Source organism: Oncorhynchus gorbuscha, linkage group LG06, assembly GCF_021184085.1.
Source record: "Oncorhynchus gorbuscha isolate QuinsamMale2020 ecotype Even-year linkage group LG06, OgorEven_v1.0, whole genome shotgun sequence".
Lineage (NCBI taxonomy): Eukaryota > Metazoa > Chordata > Actinopteri > Salmoniformes > Salmonidae > Oncorhynchus > Oncorhynchus gorbuscha.
Genome location: NC_060178.1, coordinates 74,090,440 through 74,109,167, shown reverse-complemented (window position 1 = coordinate 74,109,167; position 18,728 = coordinate 74,090,440). Strand labels below are relative to the sequence as shown.

General features: G+C 42.9%; 2 protein-coding genes across 10 annotated transcripts in view; both read right to left on the bottom strand.

Annotated features, from left to right (window-relative positions):
• The window catches only part of LOC124038310 (girdin-like), a 93,080-nt gene extending 81,850 nt beyond the window's left edge, over positions 1-11,230 (bottom strand). For all 9 annotated transcript variants that reach the window (XR_006839342.1, XM_046354026.1, XM_046354031.1 and 6 more), the window contains exons 1-3: positions 10,482-11,230; positions 10,248-10,348; positions 2,315-2,423 (exon numbers count right to left, since the gene is read on the bottom strand). Coding sequence is in view for 8 of the 9 variants with exons in the window: in XM_046354026.1 (XP_046209982.1) it covers positions 2,315-2,423; positions 10,248-10,348; positions 10,482-10,544 (273 nt within the window). In the remaining variant the exon portion in view is untranslated. The remainder of the gene's footprint in view (positions 1-2,314; positions 2,424-10,247; positions 10,349-10,481) is intronic.
• Positions 57-1,361, bottom strand: LOC124038312 (purine nucleoside phosphorylase-like). Its single transcript, XM_046354035.1, has one exon. The coding sequence runs from the start codon at positions 1,225-1,227 to the stop codon at positions 346-348; it is 882 nt and encodes a 293-aa protein (XP_046209991.1). The 5' UTR covers positions 1,228-1,361; the 3' UTR covers positions 57-345.
• Positions 11,231-18,728: the final 7,498 nt, after the last annotated feature.

Sequence of the window (18,728 nt, the reverse complement as noted above, 5' to 3'; positions counted from 1 at the left end):
TGTTTTAAAAAGTGAGAGGGACTCAACAACTGAGGGTGAGGCGTCAGCCAGTAAGTGGCTGTTTCACACAGCTCTCAGATCAGGCACTTTAAAGTCAAACGCAGGTCATTGGGTTTCATAGCTTCAAGGCGGTCGGTTTCTACTGATTCAGGGCCAGTTTCACAATATAAATATAATTCCTAGAAGGGAAATAGCCCTTCAGATCACGGCAATTTGACTGCACCCTTCATTGGTACACTCAAAATGGCCGCTAGCCAACCCATCAGCTCCCCACGGACTTAAATGGGGATGCCCACTGTAGGAAATATATTTCTATAAGATTGGTGGTTGGTTCCATTCGTTCATTTAGGCGTTGGTGTTGTTGTACTCCATGCGAGTGACCATGGTAGAGACCAGTTTCTGCAGCTGGATGGAGCGGTGCTGGCCTGTCTCCAGGACTTCCTTGTGGTTGGCCTTCTCCTCACTGTCGTAGTCCATCACAGCCTTGTTGGTGATCAGGGACAGGGCTAACACTCGCATGCCGCAGTGACGCGCTACAATCACCTCATGAACTGTACTCATACCGACAGCGTCAGCTCCCAGTTTGTGCAGCATGCGACACTCCGCAATGGTCTCGAACGAGGGCCCGCCCAGGACACAGTACACGCCTTCACGCAGGAAGTCACCGTAGCCCAGCTCCTCTCCCACATCCACAGCCAGCTGCTGCAGCTCTCTGTCGTACGCATCAGACATACAGGGGAATCGCACGCCGAACCTGTCGTCGTTAGGTCCAGACAGTGGGTTGTTGCCAGCGAACCCAGGCATGTTGATGTGGTCTTTCATGATCATGATGTCTCCCACCTTGAAGTCCTGGTTGAGACCGCCAGCAGCGTTGGTCAGGATTACTGTCTCAACACCCAGCAAGCTGAAGATCCGCATGGGCAGGGTGATCTGCTGGATGGCGTATCCCTCGTAGAGGTGGAAGCGACCCTGCATGCACACACATGGCCTTCCCTTCAGCATCCCGAACACCAGGCGACCAGCATGTCCATCCACTGTGCTCTGGGGGAAGTTGGGGATGTCCTTGTAGTTGAAGGCCACCTGGTCTTTAAGCATGTCAGCCAGTCCTCCCATTCCTGAACCACACACAATGCCCACCAGGGGGCGAACAGAGGTCTGGGCCAACAGCCAGTCTGCTGTGCCCTTGCAGTCCTCATAGCTGATCCCGGTACTTGACTCTGGAAACATTCTGAAAACTAATGCGACTGGAATCCTCTCAAAAGCAGCGACGTATCAATTGGCTCAATGTAACAGCAGCAGATAGACTTGACTGGCGGCAAAACCTCAAGCGGATAAAAATCCTTTTAAAAAACAAACACTTCAAATAAGCACCTGTATATTGTATTCTCTCTCTCCCTCTCGGATGTGAGGTTGGCAAAAAAGTTGGTGGACAGAGGTGCTGACAGCCAGATAAACTTCCCTTATATTAAGGCCAGAGCCCCTCCATTCGCAGTCATTGTGTATACCAGATCTTGTCACCAGGAAGCCCCCCTTCCTCCCTCTATCCATCAGATTAATGGGAAGTCTCATTACTTGAGCAGAATGGAAATATCAACCACGCTCTGAATTTACTCTCACATGCAAGAACCTGATATGATCTAATGCAATGAAAACATCAGCCAAGCAGCAAAACTGAGACACTACTGGAAGACAGCTTTTAAAGTTACTATAGTGGGTAAGTAACTCCTCATAGTGTGTCCGTTTTAATAGTGTTCTGAGCGCTCACAAAACTGAAGCCAAAATACATCCCAGTTCTTCATTATTTAAAGCGTGAGACGGAGAACCACATTAGTGTGCTGCGTTTCAGCTCCAAAAATGTCTAACATGTCTGCATGCAGTTCCCTTCCATTTATAGAAGCCTCCGTGACATCTGGATGGAGGTCCCCTTGCCACATCACACCAGCCACAGACATCTTCAAATATGTGTGTGTTTATACTTATTTTCCAATGTGTGTGTATTTGTTTATAGGCTAGTTTAAACTTGATTTTGTGCACACGTGTGTGTGTGTGTGTGTGTGTGTGTGTGTGTGTGTGTGTGTGTGTGTGTGTGTGTGTGTGTGTGTGTGTGTGTGTGTGTGTGTGTGTGTGTGTACAAGGCAGTCTCCACTGAAACGTGTCTTGCTGACAAACCTCAGGGAAGAAAATGTCATTGATCCCAAAGAGCAAGGAAGCTAATGGCTTTAACAGATCAGCACAATGAACCAGACCTCAGCACCAGATGCAATCTGTATCATTTTTCCATTAGAGCTTTAGGGTTAATTAACTGCCCACTCACCTGGTAGTACGACTTTATCTGCCGGATCAGGATGGAGAGGTTTTGTATGCGCAGTGTTGAGTCATTGTTCACTTTCTTGTTGGTTCTTTGAACAGTGGCTTTTGGATTTCTGTGGGGGAAAAAAAATAGATGAGAATAAGAGCAGAGTAGATAAATCCGTTTGTAAATTGACTTTCTGCCTTTCAGTCAGTCAGTAAAATGCTGCATTAGCAGTACAGTGTTAAATCAGTGTTTGAACATTGACATTTCTCATGGTTGTGTTGATGACCCCAGTACGAACAGAGCTAAGTCAAAACCAGGACTCTCCAACCCTGTTCCAGGAGAGCTGCCTTCCTCTAGATGTTCAATCCAACTCCAGTTGTAACAAACCTGATTCAGCTGATCAACCAGCTAATTATAACAAATCAGGTACACTAGATTACGGTTGGAGCGAAAACCTACAGGACAGTAGCTCTCCAGGAACAGGGTTGGAGAGCCCTGGTCTAAACTTTGGAACGTTTGTCTGTGTTGCAGGACAGTTTGTAGCGAAAACAACTCACTTAACAATTACTTGAGTCTGGTGTGAGAATCACAGAGGGAGTGCATTCTAGTATATGAGATGTGCTGCCCCAGGGCTAGGAGTGTAACTTATCAGGAGTGTCAACCTGCATTAACAGACATTCCAGACATACTAAGCATGGGTGTGGAACATCAGAACAATAAGTATTTTCCTTGCTCTGAGTGTATGAGGAATGCATGACATTCTCCTAGCAGACTAGGTGAAATACCTGCCGATGTGCCCTTGAGCAAGGCACTTCACTCCGATTGCTCTTGTAAGTCACCCTGGATAAGAGCGTCTGCTAAATGACTAAAATGTTTAAAAACTTCAATGCAATTCCAACAATCTGCCTTTAATGAATCAACATTTTAGTAATTAATCATGCATTCTAAATCATTTAGCATTATTATTTTCAAAACTATGTTCATTACACTTTGAGGAATACTTTATGAAACTACCTGAAATGTAAAAAAAAGGGGTATTGAATTGAATTCTTGAACACTGACAGGACAAAAGCAGAGGAATTTCCCCTCATCTGTCCTCACAGACAATCAAGGTTGACCCAATTTCTGAGTCCCTCTCATCTACTGTCTGTTAGTTCAGAGCTTTGCTTTGATGATCATCAACCAAAAGGTTTTGGACCAACATGGTTTACGAGCTCAGAGATTAAACACACGCAGGCCTCCACTGGGCTCCTTCACTGGCCAGATGGCTTGAGTTCAGTCTCTGGATGCTCTCCTCTGACCTAATTTCTTACTGAAGCCAATCTGATGGTGCGTCCATGCAGCGTTCCAATGATCTACTGGTCTGGAGATTTAAAGGCGTCGCTGATAAAGCGAATTATCTCCCAATGTTGGAGGATGGGACAATTTTTTTGACAACAAAATCTCTAAATTTATTGTGTGGCCATTAAACCCAAATGGCATGGCATGGCATGTTCATTAACTTCTTTGGGACTGGGGGGCAGTATTGAGTAGCTTTGATGAATAAGGTGCCCAGAGTAAACTGCCTGCTACTCAGGCCCAGTTGCTAATATATGCATATTATTAGTAGATTTGGATAGAAAACACTGAAGTTTCTAAAACTGTTTGAATGATGTCTGAGTATAACAGAACTCATATGGCAGGCAAAAACCTGAGAAAAAAATCCAATCAGGAAGTGGGAAATCTGAGGTTTGTAGTTTTTCCATGTCATTGCTTATCGAATATACAGTGTCAATGGGGTCATATTGCACTTCCTAAGGCTTCCACTAGATGTCAACAGTCTTTAGAATGTTGTTTGAGGCTTCTACTGTGAAGGAGGGGGGGAATGAGAGCTGATTGAATGAGGGGTCTCAGCAGAGTGCCATGAGCTGATCACGTGCGCTCACGTGAGAGCAACCTGCGTTCCATCGCATTTCTACAGACAAAGGAATTCTCCGGTTGGAACATTATTGAAGATTTATGTTAAAAACATCCTAAAGATTGATTCTATACATCGTTTGACATGTTTCTAAGAACTGTAATTGGACTTAGTCTGAACTTATGCCTGGACTTGCCAGCGCCTCGTGAGTTTGGATTGTGTACTAAACGTGCAAACAAAAAAGGAGGTATTTGGATATAGATGGACTTTATCGAATAAATCAAACATTTGTGGAACTGGGATTCCTGGGAGTACATTCTGATGAAGATCAAAGGTAAGTGAATATTTATAAATGCTATTTCTGACTTCTGTTGACTCCACAACATGAAGGATATCTGTAAGGTTTTATTTTGTTGTCGGAGCGCTGTACTCAGATTATTGCATGGTGTGCTTTTTTGGTAAAGCTTTTTTGAAATCTGACACAGCGGTTGCATTAAGGAGAAGTGTATCTATAATTCCATGCATAACACTTGTATCGTCATCAACATCTCTGCAAAAATCACCGGATATTTTGGAAGCAAGACATTATTGTAAACAATGTAAACTGAGATTTTTGGATATAAATATGAACTTATTCGAACAAAACATACATGAATTGTGTAACATGAAGTCGTATGAATGTCATCTGATGAAGAGCAAAGGTTAGAGATTAATTTTCTCTATTTCTGCTTTTTGTGACTCCTCTCTTTGGCTGGAAAAATGGCTGTTTTTCTGTGACTAGGTACTAACCTAACATAATCGTTTGCTGTGCTTTCGTCGTAAAGCCTTTTCGGACACTGTGGCTGGATTTACAACAAGTTTCTTTAAAATGGTGTAAAATACGTGTATGTTTGAGGAATTTTAATTATGGGATTTCTGTTGTTTTTTAAATTTGGCGCCCTGCAATTTCACTGGCTGTTGGCGAGGTGGGACCCTACCGTCCCACATATCCCAGAGAGGTTAAATCTATTGTAAACAGGGTTGTGTGTTTACCTGCATGAGTGCATGTACATGTGTAGCATGTGCGTGCAGTCATACATGCCCGCATCTGTGATCCAATCTTTCAGCATTCATGTCTAACACAACCTCATGCGTGCACAGCTAATTTCAAATTAACCTTGCACAATTTCTCCCCTCACCGTTAACTCGGTTCTAGATTTGGCTTCCATGGAATTAGAACACTCGGTGAGGGATAAAATGAACCTCTAATGCGCCTCGGTCATAATACTCATAATGGAAAAATAGGCCCGTTGCCAAGCAACTGATAAAATAGAATAAACAGAGTTTCCAGCATCTTCCTGAAACCCCCTGTATTGTTAAGACTTAGCAGTTGGCCTATAAAAAATTAAGACCAGAGAGCTATCATTGAACTATGATAAATAAACATTCATGATTTTTTATGAAAGCAACTATCCTGAGAAGGGGAGCGTGTGTCAATAGGCATTTTGATCAGCTATGCTCCCACACACACACTGTCCCCTCAGTCTTGCAAATCAGAAAGACAGGGTCCACTTTAAGGGCACTTTGAATAGCACTGGCCACATAACCCCACCGCTCACTCAGAGCCCCTCTAGAGGAGCACTTTGGGGGTGGGGTCATCTTAACCCCTAATTAAATAGCATGGAGGGAGCTGAAATCCTTTCAAGCCGAGCATTGGCTGCACATAGGGAGCTGGGAAGGAGGATGCTAATTTAGTAACTAACTTCTCTATACATCACAGAGCCAGAAACACACAGCCAATTCAATGTGCCTTGAAAACACAATCCCAATCCCGCCGTGGCTCAGTTTTTTTAGGCCGAGGCCTCTACTCCTCCTCCCTCATTGGACTACATCACCCCCAGTGTTAGTGACTGCAGGAGCCTGAATAGGGCACTTTGTGAGGTAGACAAAACCCAAATCATGTACCACGATGATCATATAGGCTTCAGACAATGGGGAGTCAACATACAAGTCAATAGTCAATGCAGAGCACAGTACTGCCCAGGGCGCTCCTGTGTTGCATTGGGAAATAACCTACTTCTGACATGCGGCATCAAAGTCAACAGGAGCAGAGAGTAGAGCAGGGGCAGGCTGCCCAGCACGAGGAGGACAGAGCCAGTGAGCCTCTCAGTCCAAACACACTAGTGGGGAGGAGTGATTTACTTCCCAGGCACATGGAGGGCTCGCTGGGGGAATCACCAGAGAGGAATGTGGATGATGACTACAGTTGTCCCACTGTGGTGAGGCGGTGTTCAGAACTATGCAGGCAGGATGACAGTGTGTGTGTGTCTCATGGAGCTGCTATAGTGTTGCCCAATCATTTCCATTTTTCAGCTCAAAGCTCCTGAAAGCCACAACTGGTATCACGGCAATCTACTGTAACATACTCTTTCTACAGTACAGCACACGTTATAATATCCAGGGAGAGGGAACAGCTGCAGTAGGTTCTGCACCTCGGCCTTATTTTCGTGGCCTTGTGCTTTAACGGGTAGTTTGGTTCTGTATGAAGCTGTGTGTCATTCATGTACATTTCCATAGGGCCGTTCCTATTCCTGTGAGTCTCTGCATGGCCTTGTTAAAGCAGTACCCTTTCAAGGTCACAACAGCTGCTTCCTGCATGTCTGACTCACAAGGCTTTTTTCCAGCTTATAACATCCTCCTTCAATACCGTAGTCTAGTGACCATGTGAGTGAAGCACAAGACATCAGGCATAATAATAATAATAATAATGCCCACTGTTTACATTACCATTCAAAAACAGAACCACAAGCTCTGTTGTGTTCACACCAACCATAGGTAGACACGGAGAGAGGTCTTGGTTCAGGCAGATAAACGGAATAGCTAGCTGGCTGTCAGTGGTAGCCTATGACTGAAGCCTTTGATCTCCAAAGGAAAAATAACCTAGCTAGGGAAATTCAACAAATATACACCAGCCGTCCAGCAAGAATCCAAACTATACCCAGTCTTCCTAAGCAGGAGAAAACAAAAGCAGGAGGCATGCTGCTCAGTGAAAACACAGGGAGACAGCGTGCATGGAGACGTGTTGTCTCTGGTTCAGCAGTGGTGCAGAGGTGGTAGTTGTGATGCCGCCCTGTCTTAACACCCATTTTTTTTTCCAGTGGGAAGATAATTCAAGATAAGATAATTCAACTGTTGTCCTTCAACAGAGCTTCCTCTAAACTGCTGCACCACTGCGTTAAGTGGCCATGTCGCGTTGGAAGTGGGCCACACTCGTCTGTGATTTTGTCCTGACTAAGGTGTTGAGGGAGAGGCTCAGGAACAATGAGCATGTAGTTTCCCTACAGCTGCTGCATGGCTTCAGGTGGAATTAACGTGTGTGTGTGTGTGTGTGTGTGTGTGTGTGTGTGTGTGTGTGTGTGTGTGTGTGTGTGTGTGTGTGTGTGTGTGTGTGTGTGTGTGTGTGTGACATGCTCATTAGTCTCATTCATCTGAGTTTCATGGACTGAGGTGATGTATTTGAACACTGAAGTGGAAAATAGCACACTAACAATATCACTTCCAGAATTGAGGGGGATGTAGTTACCCTTGATACATAAATTTAGCTTCAAAAACAGGTTTAGCTCTAAATTGTGCTACAATTTGGCCTTGAGGTCAACCATCCCAGACACTGAAAATGCAGCCATTCACCTTATTACAACTGTGGACCTGAACCATTGTAATATATGCCAGTACAACCAGAAAAAAATAACCTGCTTTTTGACCAATGCAATGAGAAGAGAGAAATTTCAATTCTGTCCAGTCTGTGCTCCACACAAGAAAACAGACCTACAGTATATTGCGGAAAGGTGGTCTAATTGGCTGGGCAGTAGTGACTGAGGGGCAGGACAGTGACAACATGCCATCTGTGAGTCCAACTAGCCGTTAGATAATCCAGTAGGGCCTCTGTGCTTCATGGACAACTTAAGTCTGCCTGCCTCCCTGTCAACAACTTGGAGAGATACTACAAAATAAACATACAGATGCTTAAATCATTTGGAGCTCCTATCTGTGTACAGTACATGATGAACCACACACATACAGTATTCAACATGAGAAGATTCAAATGGTAGTAAGCGAAACTCACTATTTGTACAACAAGCACTGCAACTCATTACATGTTAATTTTATGCAGTACATGATACACCCGCTACTTCAAAGCATGCCAATCTGAAGGTCTACACAGCTCTGTGCTAGATGGATGATGCCTGTACGCCTAGTAGAAATGTGGTTTTAAATTAATTGTTTGATCTATCAGACATCCATTTATCTTTCTAATGGCTGCTCATGGACAAGACTGAGCACCCCTTTGCGAGGCTACATTGATCATAGGCAGGTCAATACCAAGTATGCCTACCGTTACACCCACGATAACAGCACTCGGCAGGAGTTTCAACACAGACTTGGGCAGTGAGAGTGCGTATTGTTGGGCAAAGCCATCAACTTTACAGACCCGCTGGGCAGTTAATCTTTTTCATCACTTAACACAGCTCTCCACTCTGCATACAAACTCATCGTCACTGCAGACAACATTAAGTTTAGTAGAAATGAGATGTTGAATAAACTGAAGTCATATGAGCTGTAACATGGTTAACATGAACTAAATCTACGCTTTTGTACAACTTCACTAAATAAACTGGAAGTCTGAGTTTTGATATGGTCGAATCAACTAAACCAAGGACAAACATGGGGGGAATAATAATAACTTCATCCAGCACAAGGTAAATATTTACCAGTGAATATTAAACCAGCCAACGCAAGATGAACATGTAGCCTTGACGAAATGGAGAGTGAGACAAAGACCTGCTTCCCAACAGATTTTGACAATGTGCCTTCTGTGTGGGAGTCTTGCTGGGCAGACGAGTGCCAACAGCTGCCCAAAACTGACTGTGCACGCATGCACACACACAAAGAGCTAGGATGAAGTGACTGGCCAGCCCCAACAACCTGCCGGCCAGACAAGCAAAGCTAAACTACAGTTCATTTAAACTGAAAACTGGTCATGGGATGAGAATCAACAAATCCAAATATTAGGCTTTGACTGATTATATTGGCAATTATAAACAGGGCCTACTGGTATGACTGGAGTAATGGATATGAATACAATACCAAAATTTGCCACAAAAAACAAAAACAAAAAAACACCGAGTAGAGTTTGCAAGGTCATTGGCAACCTAGTAAGATTTGAGGCCTGATGAGTGTTGCCAAGGCAGCATGAGCACAGCTAGTACCTGGAAACTGTGAGCTAACTGATACTCTGGGCCAGTAGAGATTAGACCTGTTAATAGAATGTGTGAGAAGTAACAAGCTCATAGTGTGAGAAGAAAGTGCTCTGCAATAACAAAAAATGAATTTATTTGACGTCTACCTTCTGATTTTGAATCCAGAGTGATAATGCCCATAATAAATAACTTGGGTTAGGGTTCATTCTACTCATACAGGATAAGTAGGCCAAAGTTGACATAGGCTACCTTTTAATGCAAACCTAGCCCAGACAAAAGCATGGGTGGAAACCAGCTTCTTTTGTATAGTGCATGTCAGTGGTCATGGCAGAGATGGATAGATTCCTCATTTCTACTCCTTGAGGGGTAGGCTGGGTGAGTGAGGTAGACTAGCTGCCCTCTGTATTATTCTAGCGGGCAAGAAGAGCAAGTGCCAGGGAGAGGAGGTCTTCAGCAGGCTGCAGATTGCAATTCACATTCTGACATTTGTCAGTGACTGACTGCTCGCGTGGAAGATGACCTGCTGCAGACTCCGCCATCAATACAGAACTCGTGAAACGGTCTGCTTCAAAATACCTACAACTCATTCTGATTAGACCACCGAATCTAGTTGCATCGATGGCTGACATACTTCACTAGTGAAATGTGTCTGTGGAACTCGTTTAACATTTTTTGTCCTGAATGTGTCATGAATCCACCATAACCTACAGTGCAGGGCAAAACTTGATGAGTGGCCAATGGATCAGAAGCACGCGTGGCCATTCATTCATGTGAAAGACAGAGAGCGCCCATAAATGACAGACAGGCTACTACTTACATCTCAAGCATGATCTCGTTTAAATAGACGCCATCCAACAATTCAATGTATTCCGATAGTTTGGTTCCATCGTTTCCTGATGAATGCCCAGCCGCCTTAACCTGAAAAATATGACAATACACACCAAACCTGTCATCAAAACCAAATCACTTGTTAAACAGGGCATTTATTTGGGATACCCTGATTAATTGCTTTACTCAAATTCCCATAGAATGGTTCATTAGGGTGCCTTACCCAGGCGACCAATGGCGTGAGCAGAAATTGTTCCAACAATGGCGTAAAAACCTCACTTTCCATTTCCTTGTGTCGAACAGGGACAATTCCAGAGAATTTGAATTAAACTGTATTTTCTCCTTGTCGGGAAATTTTCTTCGCGTCGCCTTTCACCCCTCTGAACGCGTCCTTAATTTAGACGCAACTCATGTGGTTGATTTAATTAAACAAACACAACTTTTGCCGATAAAGAAAACAAGTCAATGACGTCGGGTTTTGCTGAAAATTGATCCACAATTATCGTATCTGATACCCGAGATAAACATGTTAACGTTACCCTCCTTGAGAAGGACTCCATCACATTTTTTGAAAAACCTTGAATCCCATCTAGCCTGTGCCCGTCAAGGCAGCTTACCTACCTACAGCTAAATGTCTTTAACTAAGACATTAGACCTGTACAGGTAGGCTAATAATAAAGAACATGCTCCATGAAAATCTAACGTTGGTCTGATAAAACACAGAACTAGTAGTAAGCCTAAAGACAGTAACTGGTTTCCTCCAATGGACGTCGAGTTACAATATTCTTTTAAAAAATGTATTCCTTTCCCCATCACGTTCTTTTAAGTCTTGAAGGTCGCATATTTTTCCCCAATAAAACCAACGACTGTTCCAATAGAATTGGGCAGAGATCTCTTTCTTCTGTCATGTATTCCCTTCTTCCAGCCAAGTGACTAACGGCTGAATAGCCTACTACTGACATGAGTTTACTGATGGCGCTAGACTAAGTACCGCCTCCACCGGCTCAACTCCGTTTTGTTTCCATTCCAGCGTACTCATCCATCCGTAGAGGACGTGTCTTCTTCCGCCAAATTCAACTGCGCTTAAGAAAATAGGGCTGCAGCACGTTGTCATTAACAGTTCCACCTCCACATTAAATGGATTATGTTGTATGGAGACTATAGACTACATTAGCAGGACACAATGCTTCACATTTGATGTGTCTTCTTTGTCAATGAATATTGTCAAAGTGAGTGTCAGTAGGACTATGCAGTGTGTGTGTGTGTGTGTGTGTGTGTGTGTGTGTGTGTGTGTGTGTGTGTGTGTGTGTGTGTGTGTGTGTGTGTGTGTGTGTGTGTGTGTGTGTGTGTGTGTGTGTGTGTGTGTGTGTGTGTGTGTGTGTGTGTGTGGCATGCTGGCTGGCTGCCAATGTAGGTTATGGGTAGTATTCATATAAATGATCTCAAACTCAAACAACATGACTAGAAAAATCATTAGTGTTACCACACAGAGAACAATAAGAATGTCCAGACAAATCCTTGTATTAATGATTGAAAGAAATCCTCATCTGCCCATCTATAGATATATCCTGATGTAATTGATCACGGTAATTCATAATTCATATTGGATTTTTACACTGTTATCTACCTGTAATTACAAACAAAGTGTCACAGGGAGGCCAAGTAGATAATCAAGGACCTCAGCCACTCGAGCCACAGCCTGTTCACCCCGCTACCATCTAGAAGGCAGAGAAAGTACAAGTGCATCAAAGCTGGGCATGAGAGACTGATGAACAGCTTCTATCTCCAAGCCATCAGACTGTTAAACAGTCATCACTAGCCGGCCTCTGCCCAGTACACTGCCCTGAACCTTAGTCACTGTTACTAGCCTACCGGTACTCTACCCTGCACCTTAGAGACTGGTCACTTTAATAATGTTTACATACTGTTTTACCCAATTAATATGTATATACTGTATTCTACTGTAGTCATAACTCATCCTATACAACTACTGCTGTACACACCATTTATATTCACATACGGTCTATACTGTCTATATACACCATTCACATACATATTATTTATATTCCGTATTATGGCCCAGAAGCTAATTCCCTGCAATTCTATCCATTTTGCCATGGGGTTTTGTTCTGCGTATTTTAGTTCTGTATTCTCGGCATAGCTCATTGCAATATTTCTACTACCATACATTGGGAAGTGGTGAGAAGTGGCAGACAGGGAAAGTGTTTTGTAAACAGCAGGTGTAGACTAACAATGAAATGCATATTTACGTGCCCTTCCCAACAGTGCAGAGAGAGAAAAAAATGGAATAATTGAAAAATGTAAAATAACATCTAGTGACTAGGCTACAGGATAGATAATAAACAGCAAGCTGAATATGGGATGAGTCACAAGAGTTAGTGCAAAAAGGGTCAATGCAGATGAAAAGTTAACCAATAACTACCTGGACTAATTATTTAGGAGTCTTATGGCTTGGAGATAAAAGCTGTTCATGGTCATGTTGGTTCCAGACTCGATGCATTGATACCGCTTGGATCCAGTTGTTGGAGGGAGGTGTTTAGTCCCAGGGTCCTTAGCTTAGTAATGAGCTTTGTGGGCACTATGTAGTTGAACTCTGAGCTGTAGTCAATGAACACTATTCTCACGTAGGTTTTTCTTTTTGGTTGGAAAGGGCCGCATGGAGTGCAATTGAGATTGCGACATCTGTGGATCTGTTGGGGCGGTATGCAAATTGGAGTGGGTCTTGGGTTAACGGGATGCTGGTGTTGGCCTTTCAATGCACTTCATGGCTACAGACGTGCGTGCTACCGGGCGGTAGTCATTTAAGCAGAGTCACCTTGGCTTCTTGGACACAGGGACTATGGTGGTCTGCTTTAAACTTGTAGGTGTTACAGACTTGGTCAGGGAGAGGTTGAAAATGTTAGTGAAGACATCTGACCACTTCCGTATTGAGTGAGTCACTGGTACTTCCTGCTTTAGTTTTTGCTTGTACGCGGGAATCAAGAGGATAGAATTATGGTCAGATTTGTCAAATGGAGGATGAGGGATAACTTTGTACGTGTCTCTGTGTGCAGAGTAAAGTTTTTCTAGAGTTTTTTCCCCTCTGGTTGCACATGTGACATGCTGGTAGAAATGAGGTAAAATGGTTGTTGAGGTAAAAGTTTGCCAGCATTAAAGTCTCCGGCCACTAGGAGCACCGCTTCTACAATTTAAAGATTTTACTGAGTTTAAGTTTATTTAAAGAAATCAGTCAATTGAAATAAATTCATTAGGCCCGAATCTATGGATTTCACATGACTGGGTATACAAATATGCCTTTGTTGGTCACAGATACAGTACGTTAAAAATAAAGGTAGTGGCGGGATCAGAAAACCAGTCATTATCTGATGTGACCACCATTTGCCTCATGCAGTGTGACACATCTCCTGGTGATTGTGGCCTGCGGAATGTTGTCCCACTCCTCTTCAATGGCTGTGCGAAGTTGCTGGACATTGGTGAGAACTGGAACACACTGTCGTACACGTCAATCCAGAACATCCCAAACATGCTCAATGGCTGACATGTCTGGTGAGTATGCAGGCCATGGAAGAACTGGGACATTTTCAGCTTCTAGGAATTGTGTACAGATCCTTGCGACATGGGCCATGCATTATCATGTTGAAACATGAGGTGATGGCGGCAGATGAATGGCACGACAATGGGCCTCAGGGTCTAGTCACGGTATCTTTGTGCATTCAAATTGCTATCGATAAAATGCAATTCATTTCAATTGACTGATTTCTTTATATGACCTGTAACTCAGTAAAATCTTTGACATTTTTGCATGTTGCGTTTATATTTTTGTTCAGAATTGTAAAATAAGAATTTCTGCTAAACTGTGTACGTGACCAATAAACTTTGATTTGGTGAGCAGTCAGCAGTTAGGAAGCATATTTCAGTGGAGGCTGCTGAGGGACGGATGGCTCATAATAATGGCTGGAACAGAGTAAATGGAATGGGAATGGAAACCATGTGTTTGATGCATTTGATACCACCCCACTATTCCGCTCCAGCTATTGCCACAAGCCCATTCTCCCCAATTAAAGTGCCACCAACCTCCTGTGGCATATTTTGAGACCAGCCCAGTCATTCATCCCACAAGATAAGCCTCACATTCAAACAAACTGATTATTTGGTCGGTCGGATTGAATGGGGAAAGGGCAATGTCACCAAAAAGGCAATTTTAAAACAATTATTTACTTGTTAATGGTTACATCTGAGGGCTTAGCTAAAATCTATGTATGGAAGCACATCACTTTACCTGAAATAATTACTATGGGTATGTTATGAAAATAATTTTACACAGGGACACTAGAAGTCAATCTTAAATTAATCGTTGTTTATTGCCAGTGTACTGGAGAGGTTCCAAATCAATGCACCATTGTGAACATCCGTCAGGAGCTCTGCCGGGGCAGTCCCAGCAGTTGTCTTATATACGCCTGTACACAGTTATATTTGCACACAGTTATATTTGCATGATTTAGTATGATTCATTCATCATTACCAATTTGTTTCATTCATGTGACCAACCAATACTGGTTCAAGATATTTAACAGATCAATACCTCACAACGTTTCTTGTCTCTAAGTTGAGAACTTGAAACTCCAATATCTTTCATTCTCAAAACAAAGGTCTGGGTGTACTGCCAAATTGCAGCTACTGATAGTGAGGATTCGTTCAGTCAGTCACTTGCATGAACACAGAAAACGGTTATTAGAAAAGTACATGAATAGAACACAGACATTTGGTATTAGAAAATCACAAACATTAAACTTTTCCAGCACAGGTCATTCTCCAGTCTCCTGAGATAAGGAAGGAGAGCTTCTGAGTTCATTTGATGTGACTTTCTGGGACTTTCTGGGAACACTATCTCCCACGGATTTAGGCTTTAGTTTATGTTCAAAAAGAGGATGTTAGGTAGACATTCCATGTGTTCTCTGGTTTGGGCGGGACTTTGGACTACCATTTGTGTAGGAGGGGATTCAAATACACAGCAAGCCAATCCACGGGCCAGGCTGAGCACATAGATTCTGAAACACTTACAGGTAATTCATACTCATCAATTCATCACGACTCATGTAATGCGCACCTACCACAATCTGAAAACAATTATATTTAATGTGGACATTTCTTTTTTTGTGAAGCTCCATTTTTGTCTTTTCAATGTGGAGAACAGTGTGTGTTTGGCATAAACCTTGGTTTTGAAAATGCGATTGGTCATATGTTTTTTATTCATAAATTATTAATCATGTTTATGTGATGCGTAACAGAGCATACTAATTCATTATTGGGTCATAGAGCAACAGCAACATTCCTTACGCAGCTTGAACACAGCAGGGAAAACAACTCTACAAATTCCTTCAACTTGGCTGGCTTCTTAAAAACGCAGACCACCCCTTTGGCTAAGGAAAATCAAACTCTCCAAAGCCAGTGTACTCAAACAGAGCTGCAACAGAGGTGCATGGAATCATGTTAATTTAACCTAAAGCAAAGATTCCACTGAACAAGTAATGCCGCAATACCAAAACGCCAGTCTCTCTCGCTCTCTCTCGCTCTCTCTCTCCACAGTGGTCAGGAATTCCACACTCTGTTTAGGGCCAGATCTTGTTTTCTTGCTGGTCTAGGTGGGTTGTCTGTTGCGCTGTTGCTGCTGTGTGAGGTGCTGGGGTTGTGGGCAATGTCTTTCAGGGTTCTTCAAAAAGTGGAACGACTTACTTGGAGTCGAGAGTTGTCACCAAGAAAGAGCTTCTCCTGCTGTACCATGTCTTTGATTCTGTAAAAGTCCTGTTGGACGTCTTTGAAACTTCCCTACACCACCACTGTTCCAAACTTGTACAAATTGACATAGGCTGTCTAAGTCTCAGGGTCCTTGTCTGATTTTCCACCCACCCTGGGCCATTACCCTCTCTCTTGACAGAGGGGTAGTGTGCTCTTATAGCAGTGTGCCATGCCAGGGGATTGTATGTGTGGAAAATGAAGTTGCTTATGTTCCCAGTCTTGTAGCAGTCCGCAGATAGTGTCTCTGGAGTCATTTTTATTTTGTTGGGAACTGTACTATGATAGTCTCTGCAAATGGGTGTAAAGAAGTCACAGGGCATCAGGGTTCAGAGGCCTCTGCATTTGGGTTGAGGAAGTTGTGATTTTATGTTGCCAAGGGCTTTCACACCTCTCACTTCACTGCAAATTGAAGTTGCAGTCGGACCTGTTCTATCCTAGCAAGCTTGGTAGCTCTGTGACCCTAATTTACCATTCAGTCTTTATAAAGTAAAATATCTAGAATTTATTGTAATGAATTTTACTTTTGGTTTGCTGGATGGTCCTGAATAGTCCTTGGTAGTAAGAATCCTTCCAGGTAATTGTGTCCAAATTCCAGGTTGTAGGTTTGAAGTTTTGATTTGGAGTGAAGGTTATGTTGTAGAGTGTATATGTCAAACTCCTCCCTTGTACTTGATTGATGAATTAAGGTCACTGATTAGTAAACTGGTTCACCTAGTTGTCTATGTCTTAATTGAAAGGAAAAAACTAAAACCTGCAGATATTAGGCCCTCCGTGGAATGAGTTTGACACCTCTGTTGTAGAGGATAGTATCCTTTATAGGTCCTTGTGAAAAAATCCAATTGTATCTAACTCTCATGAGCTCATGACCCTTTCCTCATTCGTACTTAGTTCCTGTTACTCATTTACAGGTTTGGGGAGTTACTGATTACATGTAATCATTTGCATGTCATCTGATTACAATAAACTAAAATCAGTTACGTTACCAGCAAAAGTACTTTTGGAAAACACAATGATTACTTCTTGGATTATTTTTAAATTCAGAAAGGATCATTGTAAAAAAAACAAATAAACATTATGACACCTTTGTTTTCTCAAAGACATTCAATTTACCATTGACAAAAGGCGCAAGTTTAAGTTATGTTTAACTTCAGCAATCTACACACAATACCCCATAATGGCAAAGCAAAAACAGAAATGTTTGCAAATTTATTAATAATAAAAACAGATACCTTATATAAGTATTCAGACCCTTTGCTATTAGACTTGAAATTGAGCTCAGGGTGCATCCTGCTTCCATTGATCATCCTTGAGATGTTTCGGCAACTTGATTGGAGATAACCTGTGGTAAATTCAATTGACTGGACATGATTTGGAAAGGCACACACCTGTCTATATAAGGTCCCACAATTGACAATGCATGTCAGAGCAAAAAACAAGCCATGAGGTCGAAGGAATTGTCCGTAGAGCGCCGAGACAGGATTTTGTCGAGGCACAGATCTGGGGAAGGGCACCAAAACATTTCTGCAGCATTGAAGGTCCCCAAGAAAACAGTGGCCTCCATAATTCTTAAATGGAAGAAGGTGGTTCCAAACAATACCAAACTGAGCAATCAGGGGAGAAGGGGATTGGTCAGGGAAGTGACTCCGTGACTCTGACAGAGCTCTAGAGTTCCTCTGTGGAGATGGGAGAACTTTCCAGAAGGACAACCATCTCTGCAGTACTCCACCCGTCAGGCCTTTATGGTAGAGTTGCCAGACGGAAGCTATTCCTCAGTAAAAGGTACATGACAGCTCGCTTGGAGTTTGCCAAAATGATTCTCAGACCATGAGAAACAAGATTATCTGGTTTGATGAAACTAAGATGTAACTCTTTGGCCTGAATGCCAAGCATCACGTCTGGAGGAAACCTGGCACCATCCCTATGGTTAAGCATGGTGGTGGCAGCATCATGCTGTGGGGGTGATTTTCAGTGGCAGGGACTGGTAGACTAGTCAGGATCGAGGCAAAGTACAGAGAGATTCTTGATGACAACCTGCTCCAGAGAGCTCAGGACCTCAGACTAGGGTGGCCCACCTTCCAATAGGACAACCACACTAAGCACACAGCCAAGACAACGCAGGAGAGGCTTTTGGACAAATCTCTGAATGTCCTTGAGTGGCCCAGCCAGAGCCCGGACTTGAACTCAATCGAACATCTCTGGAGAGACCTGAAATTAGCTGTGCAGCAACGCTCCCCATCCAACCTGACAGAGCTTGAGAGGAACTGCAGAGAAACTCGCCAAGTACAGGTGTGCCAAGCTTGTAGCGTCATACCCAAGAAGACTTGAGGCTGTAATCGCTGCCAAAGGTGCTTCAACAAAGTACTGAGTAAAAGGTCTGAATACTTATGTAAATGTGATATTTCAGTTTTATTTTTCATAAATGAGCAAAAATGTCTAAACCTGTTTCTCATTGTGTGTAGATTGATGAGGGGAAGAAAACAATTCTGTCCATTTTAGAATAAGGCTGTAACAAAGCAAAATATGGAAAAGGTCAAGGGGTATGAATACTTTCCAAAGGTACTGTAACTAGTATCTGTAACTGATTACATTTAGAAAGTAATCTACCCAACTCTGCTTATCTATGCATCACAAACATTTTGGAATCTTTGTTATG